The sequence below is a fragment of the Mustela lutreola genome, chromosome 3, assembly GCF_030435805.1.
Source record: "Mustela lutreola isolate mMusLut2 chromosome 3, mMusLut2.pri, whole genome shotgun sequence".
In the NCBI taxonomy this organism is placed as follows: Eukaryota; Metazoa; Chordata; class Mammalia; order Carnivora; family Mustelidae; genus Mustela; species Mustela lutreola.
Genome location: NC_081292.1, coordinates 166,684,073 through 166,701,347, shown reverse-complemented (window position 1 = coordinate 166,701,347; position 17,275 = coordinate 166,684,073). Strand labels below are relative to the sequence as shown.

The 17,275-nt window shown below is 48.3% G+C and overlaps 1 protein-coding gene across 6 annotated transcripts in view; it reads left to right on the top strand.

The window, feature by feature from the left end:
* The window catches only part of TRAF3IP1 (TRAF3 interacting protein 1), a 69,086-nt gene that overhangs the window by 42,910 nt on the left and 8,901 nt on the right, over positions 1-17,275 (top strand). For 4 of the 6 annotated variants that reach the window (XM_059167539.1, XM_059167541.1, XM_059167540.1 and 1 more), the window contains 2 exons: positions 10,739-10,962; positions 12,892-15,063. In XM_059167539.1, the coding sequence (XP_059023522.1) occupies positions 10,739-10,962; positions 12,892-13,057 (390 nt within the window). In that variant the 3' untranslated portion in view covers positions 13,058-15,063. Of the gene's footprint in view, positions 1-10,738; positions 10,963-12,891; positions 15,064-16,402; positions 17,118-17,275 lie in introns of those variants that run through there. The other 2 variants (XR_009351957.1, XR_009351958.1) reach the window with 2 other exon arrangements.

Genomic DNA, 17,275 nt, shown 5'->3' with positions numbered 1-17,275 from the left:
TGTTTGGGGTGCCTGGGTGGCTCAGTCGTTAAGCGTCTTTCTTCGGCTCAGGTCATGATCCTGGGGTCCTGGGATCGAGCCCCACATTGGGCTCCCTGCTAAGCGGGGAGCCTTCTTCTCCCTCCACTCCTCCTGCTTGTGTTTCCTCTCTCACTGTGTCTGTCTCTGTCAAGTAAATAAAATCTTAGAAAAAAATTTTTTATTTGAGAGAGAGCATTAGTGGCAGGGCTGGGAGAGGGGGCACAGAGTAAAGTATATTTTAAAACTTAGATTCTTTTGCTGTCATTGCCCGTAGCAGAGAAATGGTTATGAAATGTAAAGCGAGGGGTGCCTGGGTGGCTCAGTGGGTTAAAGTCTCTGCCTGAGGCTCAGGTCATGATCCAAGGGTCCTGGGATCGAGCCCCGCATCGGGCTCTTTGCTCAGTGCAGAGCCTGCTTCCCCCCACCTTCTCTCTCTGCCTGCCTCTCTGCCTACTTGTGATTTCTGTTTGTCAAATAAATAAATAAAATCTTTTAAAAAAATGTAAAGAGAGTGAACTTTAGAATCTTTTGTCCTTTGAAAGCTACTTGAAGGCGCACCTGCTTAGAGCTGCTGGTATGTTAGAACCGTGCAGAGTTTTTATGAAACACTGGAGCCAGGGCCCCTTCTCAGACCCAGGACATCCATCTTTGGGCAGGGTCCTGGCCTTGGTATTTTAGAAAGTTCCCTGGGTGATTCTGATGCATAGCTGGGAACCAGAACTTCTGGTCCGGTTGGTTGCTGACCCTGGAAGAGTAAGATGGGAGGCTTCCTACCTTGTCCTTTGGTTCCTGTGCATAAAGGCTGATCCTTTGAACCTCTTGGAAGACTGGGGGAAGAAAGAGCCTGTCCCAACCTGGGTCCCTGGGTGGTGGCAGTGCCCCGTGGACGCAGCTCATTTGAGGGGAAGCTGGGCAGTTGAGGCAGATCTTGGGGTGTATTCCCAACCAGTAGGAAGTGTGCACTGTTGCCCTGCCCAGTAGCCCCAGTGCAGGCCAGTTACAGCAGCTTCTGCTTGCTCCCGTGAATGGGACGGGGGACCTGGATGGATTCCTCGCTGAGCCGTCTGTCCTCCCTGCACTCTGCTCTGCTTCCCAGGCAGCAGCGCTGTGGAAGGGATGCCTACACACGCCTGCTGGTCTCTGGGCCTCTGAAACCTGCGTGACAAATACACAGTTTTAGAGAGACGAGGGCAGTGCACAGTGGGATGGAAGCTCGAGAAGGGCACATCCAGGACTCAGGCTTGGGCTGCATATGGACATGCGGTGGGTGCTTCCGTGGGAACACCGCAGCCGGCATGGGATTTCAGCTCCAGCCAGGGCTCGATTCCAGTCTTTCCGGTCTGCTGGTCTTCCGAGGGCAGCCCCGGAGTCAGCTGTCCTGTTTGCAAAATGCCACTGGGTTTCTCACCACATGTGTGCACTCAGGAGGGTGTGTGGTGTCTCTGGGGCTTCTGAGTGCACAGAGCTTCCGGTCAGGGCGGCGGGAGTCCAGACGCGCTCTTCCTCCTCTGTCGGTGTTTGCGTGGTGTGTGCAGGTGCGCAGTGCTGGTCCTGACTGCTGCCAGCGCTCCTGTCCTCTTGATGAGGGGAGCCCCATCCACAGGTAACGACATGACCTTCCCTGCCTCTCATCTCAGTTTTCGGCTGAAAGTCCATTTTGGCCAGCGTAATGTGTGGAGCCCCTGCTGCTCTCTCTCAGTTTCCATGTGCACTGAATATCCTTTTCCATCTCTTTGAGCCAGTTTGTGTGTCTGTAAAGCGAGAAGGAGTCTTGCCTAAGCATACAGCTGGGTCATGCTTTTTTAGGTGTCCAGCAACTCTGCCTTTTGATTGGAGATTTGAATCCACTTGTATTTCAAGTGATTAATGATAGGTAAGAACTTGCTAATTCCATCTTACCGTTTTCTTCTCTTGCTCTGCCCTTTGTGATCAGATTTTCCACTGATTTTTTCCCCCTAAAGCGTGTATTTTATTATATAATTAATAGTAAACTAGAATGTATCCTAGGAGTGAAGATGTGCATCTGTTAGCCAAGTATGGTTCTGTTTCCGTCAATGGTCAGCACTGCCTGTCACCCTGCCACCGCGGCCTTCTCAGCTAAAAACAGAGCTCAGTGGCTGCTGCACCCTTCAGGCATGGCTTACTTCTCCTCTGCTTAATTGAGAAGCTGTTCTTGAACCAAGTCGGGTCACTGGGAGCTGCGTTTTCTCTCAAGAATAAACAGCACATGTAGGATTCAGCTTCTCGTATGACTGGACACGTGCAGTGAATGAGGATGGAGGAGCGCGTCCCCTGGACAGTCAGCATCCTGGGCAGCAGTGAGTGGCTGCATGTGTTCCCCCGCAAGCGCGGGATGGAGGCTGTGGAAGGGTCCTGCCAGCTCTGCTGGGGGCTCCAGCCAGCGGAGAACCACACGAGGCACGTAGGTCTTCATGGGGGACATGGGATCACTGTCATACCACGATGACCGCGTTGATCTCCGAAAGATTAATAGTTTGAAACAAATGTGTATGCTGCTGAGTGTCAAAACAGACACTCAGAAGTCCATACTTCTCCGGCACGTCAGTGATGGCCCATTCAAAATATTGTGCTTAAAGTCCCCCTCGGAACTGAAAACAAAAACGTGACTTACAGAGCCACGTGTTTAATAGGAGATTTATAGCAACTATTTTGAGAAGCCACAGAATTTTACCAAGAAATTTAAAGGGCCTGGAAAAAGTCGAGAGAGTGTTTCTGGATGGGAAACTCGATATGATATGTGATTTTCCTCAACTTAGTTTATAAATTCAATGGAATTCCAATAAATATTCAGGGGATGTTTTGGACCTTGGCAAATAATATTCTAAAGTTCCTCTGAGAGAATAAATACGTGAGAATAGGCTTTCATAAAAATGTTTGAAGGGACCAGTTTTAAGCCAGTATGGTTGCATTCTTCACTTCTGTGACTTTAAATAGAGAAGGGGCTGTTGGGGCTGAAAATTTGAGTCCTATGTTTCCCTGCTGCCTGCTGGCTCCATTAGTGGCTGTCTGACCCACTGTCCATGTTATCAAAGGTGGATTTTAAACTACTTTGGATTTTCGGGGCAGTCAGAAGGCCAGTCTGAAGAGACATCTTTTCTGGCCTGCACGGAGCTTCGGCTGTGGCCCCAGTGACCCCAGTGGATGCTGGCTAAGCCACCTTTCTTGCGCTTCCCACCCCTTCCTCTCCAGAGACCCTCCTGTCTGTGCAGGGAGAGAGCATGGGGCCGCCTTCCACCCTGTGCCACATGCTTGGAGGTGCCTGGCACACGTTTTTCCTCCTGTGGAAGCTTGCCAGCCAGTTTTTAGCTGTGGACAGTTGTCCCAGCAGTTGCCATTTCTGCCGACTCCATAGGATGAAGGAGAGGTAAACATCGCTCTGCCCACGGTGATTGTTTAGCTGAGCCCCATCCCGGTCTCCAGGGCTCGGAGTTCCTTTGTCTGATGCAGACCATCAGTGGCAGAGGTGGGATGTTCCCCAGGACCGGGCGGCCCTCACACCATGTTCCCTCTATAGGCATGCATGCTGACTGTCCTGCTTGCACCTGTACGCTGGTCTGGAGGCGCATAGGCGATCCATGTCTCCTGTGGAAGGTTCTGTGTCGTAGCTGGTCCCCCTCTGCTGCCTGTGTACTGATCCTGTGGCTCCTCTGCCGGCCACTGTCGGATTGTGGTGATGCCACAGGAGTCGCTCTTGTTGTATTTTATGCACAGAAACTAAATACTGGTGCATGAAAACTATTTGACGTCACTGGTACAACCGTTTTGGAAAATCGTTTGATACTGTGTTATGGAGTTGGAGATGTAGCCTTTGGCCACAGTGCCACTGCTCACGTGTGTCCCCGGAGTCCTGCACTTGTGTATGCTGGGACAGAGGGAAGCTTCTTCACAGTTGTGCCTCCCAACCACTGTCGTAGCTGGGGTTTTTTGTTTGTTTTTTTGTTTTGTTTTGTTTTTATTGTCACTGACAACTTCACTGCTCAGAATACTCACTTTCTCTGGGCAGCTGTTGCAGTAGCCCCAGACCCTGAATCACCTGATGTCCAGCAGCAGAGTGGGTAAACAAGTCACGGTGTGTTCTTGTTACGAAATTCCAGCGGCATACACATGCTTGAGCAGAAGAGGCAGATAGATGCATGTGGCTGTGCGCTTTGTGGTTCTGTCCATGCCGTACGGGTGAGCCAGGCACATGGTGAGCCCAGCAGACCAGCTGCTCAAGCACATGGCGGGCAGTGTGGTGGCGGCCTCGGGCTTTCGGGACCCTGGCCAAGTTGGCTTTCTTGATCGAGGCAGAGGTTGCCAGGGTCGCTTTATCATCTTGTCCTACACATTTATATTTTACGTGCTTTTCTGTGTGAGCGCAGAAGGGTTGGAGTACTTGAGGGCAGACTATTTTATTTTACCATGCGCTAAGGGATCTGGTCTGACCCACATGAGAGACGCGTGTTTGGTTGACATAGTTGGGTGAGCGAATATTTCTGGATGAGCGAGACACTCAGAATGGTTACGCTGTCAGTCTCTGCGTTTCTCTTGTAACTTGGATAGAGGCATTCCTCAGTTTGTAAGGAAAATGAACTTTTGGCAGGCTGTATATAAATCAGTTCCTGAGGTCATGGGAGCGTATGTTACTTAAAGCAAATACTCACGCTCTGTGATTTATGGTTCCCTCCCTGCTCCTGCATTAATCAGGCCTTTGTTTATTGGGTTTGCTGAGTGTGGGGTAGAGTTCTGCTCAGGGGTGTGACCTCTTGGATCTATGGCCCTTTGCTTGTTCCCAGAGCCTGCTTCCGGGAGACTTCCTGGCAGGGTCAGAGGGCTGGGCTTGTAAGGCGTGATCTTAAAAATAATACTTTCTTCTCATGAAGCACTGCGACGGAACTTAAAAGAAACAAGTTTTTTAGCTCATATTTTTATTTAAATGACTTAGAATAAATCAGTGTAAACTTAAAACTCACCGTAAACACCAATTCTCACATTCCTGGGGACATGTGTGTGTTCAATGCAAATCCTATTAAGTCCCAGAAGTAACTGGTCCCCTGACAATTCTTGGAAAGTCACTTTGTCTAAAGCACAGGTGTAAGTGGCCAGCGAGCCTCTGGAATACACTTTGTCAGAGGTCGTCTGGCCAGAGAGCAGCTGAGTCCATAGTCAGCAGCCTGCACCAGACAAGGGGTTAGGCAGGTAGGGGTTACGCTGGGGTTACGTAGTCCATAGTACGAAGCCTGCACCAGAGAAGGGGTCAGGCAGGTAGGGGTTACGCTGCCTGCCCCAGGAGACATGCTCTGCTGCCTCCCCTATGTGCGTCCCCCGTGGGAAGGGGGGCCGTGGCAGGGGTGCAGTGGGTTGTGCCCGGCTCAGAGCCGAGGTCCAGGTCTTCCAGAAAGGGGTCTTGAGGTTGAGTTTCATGGGATTGGGGTATCTGTGTTTGTGAAGTGCAGCTGGGGAAGGGGGCGTGGCAGTGAGCAGGCAGGGGGTGTTTTTGGTGGCAGAACTCTCTGAAGCAGGACATAACGGCTTCTGGTTGGTGTTGACACGGTATGAGCGTGTTCTCTGAATGTGCCCGACCTGGAGCGGTTTGTTGCCCGTGAGATAGCTCGCGGGAAGGGAGCCACGTCCTGGCACTGAGGGATGAGCGCGCCTGCGGCCCCCTGCGGGGTTTGCGCCCCGGTTCCTGTGTTGGGTAACAGTTAATGTTTACTGAGGGTTTACTATGTGCGAAACACTGAGCTGCTTGTTTTATATTAATCCCATTTAATCTCAACCTGCAGGATAAATATTATGATTTCCATTTTATTAGGATGAACCCGAGGTACAGAGAGGTCAGGTCAGGCTCCCAGGGCCGTAAAGTCAGGAGGCAGTGAAGCCAGCTTCGCACCTGCTGAGCATGTGTCCCGGAGCCCACACCTCATTTCCCCAGAGTCCTCCTGTGCTGCAGGCTGTTGTGGGTCCCACTTTGTGGAATGATGTAGTTTCATTATTTTTCCTTTTCTGTTTCCAGAAATTAAGCATATTTCATATGACTCATTCCTGGGTGGTGAATATGGTAGTAGATTCTCATATTTTACTATACGTATTGAAAGTCTATAAACCAAGGGTTTATAATGGTTATGTTGGCCTGGAAATTTGCTGATAGAGCTGTACGAGCTGCATATAAATCAGCCTATCGTCAGAGAGGTGTGCTCTTAAAGCAAACAATCGTTGACTTATCCACTCCACCCTGCCACGTTCATTTAAGTGAATGTATTTTTTTAAACACCAGAGTTTTGGTGTTTTGTGGCTTTTTGTTTGCAGCAATAATAAAAGTCTTTCCTGACTGCCATAACCCTAGCCCAAATGCATTTTGTTTTGAATTCTTAATCCCTTAAAAACAAAGTTATAAATTTAAGGCTAGTATTCCCAAGTCTGCTTGGTGCTGTGACACAGAACTCTGAGGGGGTTTGACCAGGTGACCTGGGATAGGCAGGAGCTACGCTGCTTAAACCCTCCGTGTCATGGTCTGCCTTATAACTCACCAGTTTTGCTGGACTTTTTCGTGATTTTGTCTCCCATCCTAAGTTCCATGCCCCAATCTGTTCTGTATCAGACTCAACACAAAAAGGCCAAACACATAGGAACTACTTAATAAGCATTGTGAACAGCTTTTAGTAGAACTGCATGTATTTATTTTTTAAAGGTTTATTTATTTATTAGAGAGCGTGAGGGCCGGGGTGGCGGGGGCAGAGGGAGAGAAAGAACCTCAAGCACGCTCTGCACTGAGCATGGAGCCTGATGCGGGACTCGATCCCATGACTTGGAGCTGAAATCCAGAGTCGGATGCTCAATTGACGGAGCTGCCCAGGGCCCTTGAATGGGTTTTAGAATTTTAAAGTGTTCAACTAGGGGCGCCTGGGTGGCTCAGTGGGTTAAAGCCTCTGCCTTTGGCTCAGGTCATGATCTCAGAGTCCTGGGATCGAGCCCCACATCGGGCTCTCTGCTCAGCAGGGAACCTGCTTCCTCCTCTCTCTCTGCCTGCCTCTCTGCCTATTTGTAATCTCTGTCTGTCAAATAAATAAATAAAATCTTAAAAAAAAAAATAAAGTGTTCAACTAAATTATAGAGAGATTTACTAATCTGTGTAAAGACAACACTTTTTTCCTTGAGAAATCATTTTTTATTGTCTGGAATTCATGTTAGTCATCTAGCATTTTAATTTAAAGGCATTTCTATGGCCACTAACTCTTCTTCAGCTGAACATATCTTGAGGTAACTGTAGGTTCATGTGCAGTTGCAAGACATGATGGGGATTTCCCACGTACTCTGTTTTCCCCACCAGCAGCATCTTTTAAAGCCACAGTACAGCGTCAGCCCCAGGCTACTGACTTGACACAGTCGGGATACACAACAGCTCCATCACCACAAGTGTCCTTCTTGCCCTCTATAACCGCACCTCCTCCCTCCCTCCCACCTCACCCCTCCTTAACCCTTGGCAAGCAGTAACTGTTCTCTGTTTTTGTAATACCGTCATTTCAAGAAGGTTCTGCAGATGCATCACAGAGCACGTCTTTGGAGATTGGCTGCTTTCGTTCAGTGTAACTGTCTGGAGAGCTGTCCAGGAGGTTGCGTGACTCAGCAGCTTGTCCCCTTTTATTGCCAGGCAGATTCCGGTGTGTGAGTGGAGCACAGATCATTTAACTGTTCACCTGCTGAAGGGCATCTGGGTTTTTTCCAGTTTGGGGCTGCTCTGAGTACAGCTTCATAAACGTTCACGCACAGGCAGTGTGTGAACGTGACTTCTCATTCCTCTGGGCTAAGTGTCCAGGAGGAGGGTTGTGAGGTCAGATGCTAATTGCATATTAGTTTTTAAAGAAACGGCTGAACTCTTTTCCATAGGAGCTGTATCACCTTACACTCGTACCAGCCGGGTATGAGTAATCGTGTTTCTCTGCATCCTTACCAGCATGTGACGTCACCTTTTTTTTTTTTTTTTAAAGATTTTATTTATTTGTTTGACAGAGATCACAAGTAGGCAGAGAGGCAGGCAGAGAGAGAGGAGGAAGCAGGCTCGCTCCCTGCTGAGCAGAGAGCCTGATGCGGGACTCGATCCCAGGACCCTGGGATCATGACCTGAGACGAAGGCAGAGGCTTTAACCCACTGAGCCACCCAGGTGCCCCCCCCCCTTTTTTTTAAAGCCATCCTGGCAGTGATATCTCATTGTGGCTTTATTTTGAATTGCCCTGATAAGTAATGACTTTGACCCTCTTTTCATGTGTTTATTGGCCATCATGTATCCCCTTTGATGCAGGATCTGTGTCTTTTGTTCGTCTAATTGGAGTGTTTGCTTTTTGCTGACGAGTTTTGAGAGTTTACAAATTTAGATACTAGTCCTTTGTCAGATACTTGGTTTGAAAATATGTACTTTCACTCTCTAATTTGTCTTTCAACCTCTCAGTAGGATCTTCTGCACAACAAAAATTTTTAGTTGTGACAGAGTGTACTTTATCAATTGTTCCTTTAATGAATCATGCTTTTTGGGGACAGTGTGAGAACTCTCTGGCCCTAAATTCCAAAGATTTTCCTCTAGTTTTTTTCCTAAAAGTTTTGTAGTTTTACATTTTATATTTAAGTCAGTGATCCATTTTGAGTTAATTTTTGTGTAAGATAGGAGACTGAGGTCAAGGTTCCTTTTGCCCTGTGGATCTCCAGTTGTTCTAGTACCACATATTTAAAGACTCTGTTTCCTTCATTGAATTGCTTTTTATACTTTTGTCAAAAATCAGCTGGGCAGGGGCACCTGGGAGGCTCACCCAGTTAAGTGGCTGACTTTGGCTCAGGTCATCATCTTGGGGTCCAAGACCGAGCCCCACATTGGGCTCCCTGCTCGGGGTGGACTCTCCTTGTCCCTCTCCTTTTCCCTCTGTCCCATGCTCTGCACATGCTCTGTGTCTCTTTCAAATAAATACCAATTTTTAAAAAAAACACAAACCTGTTGGGTATGTTTGGGAGGGTCTTTTTCTAGATTCTTCATTCTGTTCCATTGATCTGTGTGTCTGTCCTGCCAGTACCACACAGTTTTGATTGCTGTAACTATAAAATCCCAAAATCGGATGGACTGATTCCTCCCTCTGTTCTTTTCTAAAACAAATGTTCTAGCTATTCTAGTTCCTTTGCCTTCCCATATAAATTTTAGGATAATCTTATCTATATTTCCAAAAAGTTTGGTTTGGATTTTGATAGGAATTTTGTTAAACTTGTATATCAACTGGGGGAGAATTGACATCTTTACAGTATTTGAATTGTTCAGTTGAGGAACATGGTATGTCTTTCCATTTATTTAGGTCTACTTTGATTTCTTTCATCCACATTATGTAATTTTCAGTACACAAGTCACCTAGGCATTTCTCTCTTTTGTTTACATATACAGTTGTGAATGACACTATTTTTAATTTCAGTGTCCATGTGTTGACAGTACGTAGGAATATAACTGATACTTGTATGTTTTATCTTGTCTCCTGCTACCTTGCTGAACTGACGGGTTTATGAATTTTACTGTTCATTGCTCCCCCTGTTTATTGAACAGTTTGTGTGTGCCAGGCATTAGGTGAGGGCTATCTGCCTGCTTGCTGAAGCCTGGGAGGCAGGGGAGCTGGCCTCTTGGCAGGTGGGTTAGTCAGTCACTCCATTTGTTCATCTGCAACGTATCTAAGGAGAACCTCTTGTGGGGGGATACAGGCAGGGGCTCCTGCCCGCCTGGAGCCTGCAGCCTGAGGCTGGCGTTACAGTAACGCAGATGGTTGTGTCACTTAATAAAACCAGTTCATTAGTTATACTTGAATTATCAGAGGCCGACTCAAACTGTGAGTGGGTGAGGCAGTGACACCTTAGCCAGCCCGATGGAGTGGGAGCATCCAGGGAGGGCTTCCTAGATGATGTCCATCTCCTAGGAAAGGTTTTTCAAGAAGCCAAACCATTCATTGCTTCTCACCAACTTGCATCAGCTTCTGAAATTCAGAGAGGCCTGTGATAAAAGCTCCCATGAAGAGAATTCCTGGCCAGAACTGAATGAAGTTCTCAGTTGCTGCTGTCTCTTTTGCTGCACCCCTCTGGCCCCCACACCTGTGGTTCCCACCGAGGGCACCAGGCCACCTGGGCCCCATGACCAGCCTGCTCTGTCCAGCCCTTCTTACTCAGCGGGCCCGCTGCCCGGCTTGGTGCTGTCCACCATGTCCTCCTTTGCAAACCTCCCGTCCCTTCATTCCCAGACCAGTAGTTTTCCTCCTCTCTGAAGGGTTCCTTTCCCCCTTTCTTGGGGAGATGGGTTGCAGAGTCCTTTGAGATGGAAAGGAGGCCCATGCAAGGACTGAGACGCAGGGAGTCAGGGCCGCTTTCTGCCAGTCTGTCTGGGAAAATCATCAGCGTCCCTCAGTTCTGGTAACTGTAACTACAGTAAGCTTCTGGCCAGTTGGGAAAGAAATCTACTACATAGAACTGTGCCACTCTTACAGCCTTCCAGGTGAAGACCCCCTGTACCTCTGAGAAGAAAAGGGATGGACCGTCACTGGGCACAGTGTCAGTCCCCGAACCGCGCTTGGTACCTCGGGGCTGCTGCTGGCTCGAGCCAGTGTGGTCCCAGCTCCCATGGCTCTCTACCCTCAGCAGGTCCCCAACCTGCCTCAGGAGTGAGGATGCTTCCTTCTCTGCCCCTTTTCCCACTGACTGTAGGAGAAGTCGCTTGTCTTTGAGGCTGCGTGGAAGAAGGAGAAGGACATAGTTTCCAAGGAGATCGAGAAGCTGCGCGTGTCCATCCAGACCCTGTGCAAGAGTGCACTCCCCCTGGGGAAGATCATGGACTACATCCAGGAGGATGTGGACGCCATGCAGAATGAGCTGCAGCTGTGGCATAGCGAGAACAAGCAGCATGCTGAGGCCCTGCAAAAGGAGCAGAGGTGGGTGGGGGCTGGGGGCAGGGTGGATGCTGCAGAAGGAGCAGAGGTCATGGGGGCCCGGGGGCCGGGATGGTGTTGCAGAAGGAGCAGGGTGGAGGGGCTGGGGGTGGGGGGTTTGCTGCGGAAGGAGCAGAGTTGGGACCCAGGGTTGGGGGGCTGCAGAAGGAACATAGGTTGGTGGGGGACCAGGGGCAAGGCTGTGCAGAAGAAGCAGAGGTGGGTGGGGGTGGAGGCTCAGGGAGCCCAGGGGGATGCCTCCCAAGGAATCTCCCTACCCCTCTATCCACCCCCCACCCCAAGGAAGTGTTTTCCTTCTGCATTTGTATGGCACAGGGCACACCTTTGCAGCCTTGAGGAGTTATGGCGTTAACGTTCACACACAAGTGGTACAGGCAGTAAACAATACGGGGAACTTTGCAGTATGGGAATTATTGTTTTATGTGTCTTACCAAAATCCCCAAAGTTTGGTAACTGTTTGTACTTCGAAAGTATTTTAATTTTTTACTCTGAAAAGAAATAAATGCTGGTGAGCCCATTCTGAAATTGCTACTATAAAGGAAATATAATGGCTACTAAAAAGATATTTATTTTAGGGAAATGTTTGATGTTCTATGTTTATAATCAGGGAATCTGGAATGCATGACACTTTATTACATGTTGTTGTCCAGAAACGACCTGAGTGGACCCAGTGCTCGTCTGCAAGCCCGGCGATAAAATGCTGTGTGATAAGAAAGCTGCTGTCTTTATTATCAGTCTGCTTACTCCTAAAAAGCCCTTAAAAGTTTAAATGTCCAGCATTAGAAGAGTTAGGAAATCTCCAAGAACTTTTTGGTGCCGAGCCCAGCATGGTGATTTGTCGGCCCTTCCTACAGCTGATTTTAGGTCTAAGAGGTAGCATGCAGATGCTTCTTCCTGAAAGAACCTGAGTTTGCTTTGTGGTAGAATGGTTGGAAATCGTCACTCTTCGTTTGTTTTGTTTGTTTTTTATATAGAGTCTTTTTAAAGATTTTTATTAATTAGAGAGAGAGAGCAGGGGGAAGGACAGAGGGAAAGTGAGATGCAGACTTCTCTCCGAGCAGGGAGCCTGACTCGGGGCTCGATCCCAGAACCCTGAGACCATGACCTGAGCCGAAGGCAGATGTTCAACTGACTAAGCCATCCAGGTGTCCCCATCACTCATTTTTGTACTTATTTTGTATTTACATATTTAAAAAAACTAAAGGAGAGGCCAGTTTGATCTTTGCTTTCCCAAATATGTTCTAGGTTTTTCCTGGCAGGTAACCCGGCACTGAGAGGCCTCATGCCTGGAACTTGTGAATTGGAGGGGCCTGGGTAGGGAAGCCCTGGTGGTTGGACGAACCTGCTTGGGGGAAGGTGGGGTTCATGTTGGGCTGCCGGGGCCATGGCCCTTGTTGGTAGCCGCGCTGCTCCCCTCCCTGCTGTCCCAGGGCTCTCTGCTGTATGTGACGTGAGGCTTTAGAAAGAGAATGCCGCTTAGTAGATTGGCATGTTTGACTTTACATTTGGCTGTGGGAGGGTAAAATAGTGTTTTTCCCAGGTGTGAGGACCTCATCCCTTTATATTCTTATCTGAGTGTGTTTATATTTTTACCCTTTTTCTTTGGATGCTGTGAATAACTTAACTTTTGTCATCTTTGATTGTTTCAATCAAGAAGCCGCTCTAGGGTGCCTGGATAGCTCAGTTGGTTGAGCGTCTGCCTTCAGCTCAGGTCATGATCTTGGAGTCCTAGGATTGAGTCCCGCATCAGGCTTCCGGCTCCGTGGGGAGTCTGCTTCTCCTTCTGACATTCTCCCCTTTTATTCTCTCTCTCTCTCTCACTGAATAAATAAAATCTTTAAAGAAATCAAAATAAAAAACAGCTCTAAGCTGAGCCCGGCGCTCACGAGCCCCTGTGTTGTGTCCCACCAGCATCACAGATGGTGCGGTTGAGCCCCTGAAGGCCGAGCTGGCTGAGCTGGAGCAGCTGATCAAAGACCAGCAGGACAAGATCTGTGCCGTGAAGGCCAACATCCTGAAGAACGAGGAGAAGATTCAGAAAATGGTCTACAGCATCAACCTGAGCTCAAGAAGGTGAAGCTCACATGTTTCCAAAGCTGGAAGTCCTCCTCAGTCTGAAAATAAAAAGGAAGATAGAACGTCACCACTCTCTCAGTTCAGTTTTCTGAGAAAATGAAGCTTTCCGTGTCCTCCCTCCAAGGTGCAGAGCTCTGAAAACGCAGGCACATCCGTGTGTTGAGGGCCATGTTCTGTCCCCTTCCTCCAGTGGGGGTGTTGCCTGCCGTGCGGACGTGTTCTCTGCGTCTCTGCGCGGCCAGTCGTGCTCAGGGCCATGCCAGAAGTCGCCAGCAGGTGAGTGGAGGTGGCACGCGAGGAAGCTGTGTCCTCGGTTTCAGGTTTTAGGGCTGGTGACAGGAACCTGAAGGGAGTAGAGTGAAGGGCGGCTGCCTTCTGACGGCACTTACAAACAGAAATGGGGCCTGACCATGAGTCCGCTCTGTTTTGAGTTCATTTCCCCTTGGAAAGGGTTCATTTCAGTCTCTATCTTTACAAGATACACCTGAGTTTTTTTTCTTAAAGCTCTTTGCATCTGTGTATACCTTTTTGTCATTTTCTCATTCGTCCCTATGGCCTCTTGCTTGTGTTTGCAGCCTTAAAGTTCATATATTTAGGAGATTTCAGTATGTCCTTCATGGACATTCGGCCCCAGGATTTTCCCCACGTAGGTAGCAGTGAGCTGCTCTGGGCCTGTACTTGCCTGGGCCCGTGGCCTCGGTGTCTTTCCTGGTCCTTCCTGTAGATGTGCTTTCTAGAGAGGCCTGTAGCTCGAGGCAAACAGCTGAAGGAATACTTCAGGGGACACACCAATTTACAACATTTTTTTGATGTTACCATTTTGGGGGAAATTATTTTGTAAAGCAACTTTTTTTAGAATGTGGTTTATATTAAGTTTTTCACTCACATTTGATAATTGTAAATACTAAAAAAAGTCTGAAGTTTGTATATAAAGGATTCCAGTGTTTGGAGGCATACGGTTCATATGGTCTGGGTCCTGATGCTATTATTTCTAGACACATACGGTGTGAACCATGCAGTGCCATTTAAATGTTAGAATTGCCTGAGAAAGTTCTTCTTCTTTAAGTCTTAGCACAAATGCACAGATTAGGTTTCCTTACTGTCATTTCCAAAAGAAATCCTTTTCTGAGGTGGTTATGTGATTTTACCAAGCTGAATCAGTTTAAGATCAGATTATAAAACTCTGCTGTTTTGACACATTGGTCACTTGGTCATTTCTACGCTGCACTGTAAAACTGATCAGATTGTACTAAATGCATTATTGGAGGCGTGAGGGTGTCCGTTAACAAGTCCCCCATGTACTTGTCTCTCTCCTTCGGATTTGAATGACTTAGACATAACCCTAAATGGACTGTTTTGCTTCAAGATGTGTTTGCCTTTTATGAATTTGTACATACGAATAGGATTTTTGCACTGCAAAAAAAAATTGCATACATTTTATGTGAGTAAAATTTTGTATGAAGTAGTTTATCGAATTGTATCATAAAATTTATTTTTATTTTACACATAAATCATTAAAAACAGTCACATATTTTTTCTATAAGTGTATGGGTTGCACAATTCAGTTCACAGCTAGAGAAAATATAAGCATTTGGATTTTTGTATTTTCACATGTATATTTTATTTTTCTTGTGAAGAAAGTTCAGGGAAATTTATCTTTTCATTCCTATCATGACACTTATCCATGTTCTGTATAAATTAAAGCTTTATAAGACTGATAAGCATTTGTCAGAAATTTCAAGGTCACTCATGAAGTTTTAGACAGTCTCTGTGATGATTATGGTATCAGAGACACATTTAGTCCTGATATTATCTGTTACTTTGAGAAAGTATGCAAAGGGGTTATTAAGCCTTTAGCTCTACTTTGGCTTGGACCTTTCCAGAAAGTATGGGATCTCACTGCGGAACTTTAATCTAAAAGTAGAGCTGACATTAATTTATATTCAAAGAAAAACGTGTAAACCTTTGGGGAAAAAATTCAGGACTAAAATGTGAACTTTCTGCTTTGATAGTCATGCTTATTTTTCTTTTCAATAAGCAATTTAAACAAATACTGGTGACAGGTTGGTGACGAGAGATGATGTCACTCAGTGACATGGAGTGTGTTTGGGATGTTGGGTGGTCTGGAGTCCCACCCTGCGTCCCGACAGGCGCCTCAGAGGTGCTTGCCTTCCTTGTCTGCGCTGTGCCGAGCTGACTGCGTCTATCTGCTCTTGGCGCGCAGGGTCAGGGCACACGAGTGGATCAAGGGCAGCAGGGCTAGACCAACCTGTGTGCAAACATGCAGATGTCCATGGTCACAGGCTTGGCATGACCAGCTGCAGGAGTTTCCACGAGCATCGGCTTCAGTGGAGGCCATGCACAAGACCATGTGTCGGCGTGCCCGCTGCGAGAGTGTGCCCAGCTCCAGGATCTTCCATGCGTACCCAGCGATGCCTCCCCAGGAGCCAGCCACAGCCTCGAGGGCAGGAGGTGGGAGGCGGGAGTGTCCCGTCAGGACCAGAGAGGACTTGTGTGCTACCCTCGGGCTCTGAGTTGAACGGTCTCATGATGCACTTTATATAAACCTTTTCTATTTTCCCAAAAGGTGTCTTGGTAAGTGTAGTTTTACCAGCCTTGCAGTGGAGCAGAAGTGAGGCCCTGTTTGCTTGTTTTGGGGGTTTTCATGAAGGAAGATTGGGAAGGACTTTTTTTTTTTTTTTTTTTTTTTTAATTTGGCTAGAGAAGGGAAATGTGAATGGTTTTTAAACTGTAACCTTTTTAAGCCGTATTTAGAGCTGAGTTCTAGATTGATGATCAGCTTCTTAAACCAGGCAAGTGGTCATCCTGGTAAGAAAACGGGGTTCAGACAGTGCAGTCCATGAACCATAAGGAAGCTGGGCCCAGTGAGGTGGGTGGGGAGGTGGTGGGGCTCTGTAAACACCTGTGGTCCCAGCGCCTGCTGCTTTTTCCTGAGACCCCAGTGCCTCCTGCCAGCCTGTCGGGAGGGGTGGAGCAGTGGGGCCAGCACACCGGACCTCCCAGCGCCTGTGCTGGCCTCTGTGGTTCTCTTACGTCTCCGTGCAGGTCTCAGGAACAGCTCTGTGATGCTGCTGTCACCACGATAGAGCAGTTAGGTTTCCCCACCAAAACCTCCATCAAGGCCAGTATTCTACAGGACGACACCAGCTGGTGTGTGCAGGACTCTGTGCCAGGTCATTGGTGTGGGCACTTGCGGTGCTTACAGTCTCCGCCCAGGCTCTGGGGGTGCTGGCAGGCCCCTGGAGGGTGGTGACCATCTTGATCTGCTCAGGGCACGTGCAGCTCTCAAAGTGAGAATTTAACAGCATCCCCCTCCCACCTGCAGCCACAATTTGGACAGCAGACGACATGCCCCTCTTCCTATTGGAAACCTGTCATGCCTGGTGGAGTGTGGCTGCCAAGAGGGAGCAAGGGCGCTCGGGTGCCCACGGAGCGCTATGTGACGCACAGCAGGGTCCACTGCTGAAGTTAGTAAGCTGGATTGGGAGGATGTGCTCTCAAGACCTCGGACACCTGGCAAGGTTTCTGCTTCTCTGTGGGCAGACGTGGGAGTGTGTTTGCCTTCATCGCTGGTGGAAGGACCTTGCCATAAAGGCTCCTGTCTATGAACCGATGTTGCCCTGAAGCAAATTCCTGGTGGGTCTGTTCTCTCTGACGTCTTTCCTGGTGATCTGGACAAAGCTGGGGGAAGTGGCTCTGTAATTCACAACTGGTGTGAACAAGTGGGCAGGCCCCAAGTGATGAAGCATCAACTCAGGACATGGGAACATGAAGCTGGGCCAGCCCTGACTTGGTGAAAGATGACAGGAAGAACCGTGAGGACACGGATGTCCAGGCGGTACCACACTTGGAATGTGATGGGCGGGAGCATCAGTGGAAACCTCCCCACCCCACCATGGCCACCGTTGTTCTCTGAAGAAGCCAGGTGCTTCGATCTTGGGAGGCACTGGAGGACGTGAAGCCTGGCTGGACCTGTGCCACTGCCTGCTAGTCCAGGATCCCTTAGAGCCCAGCAGGACAACCTGGTGACAAGGTTATGTGTAAGAATGATTTTTTTTTTAAATTTGTTTTTTTTAAGAAACTTACCCTTTCGGGGCGCCTGGGTGGCTCAGTGGGTTAAGCCGCTGCCTTCGGCTCAGGTCATGATCTCGGGGTCCTGGGATTGAGTCCCGCATTGGGCTCTCTGCTCCATGGGGAG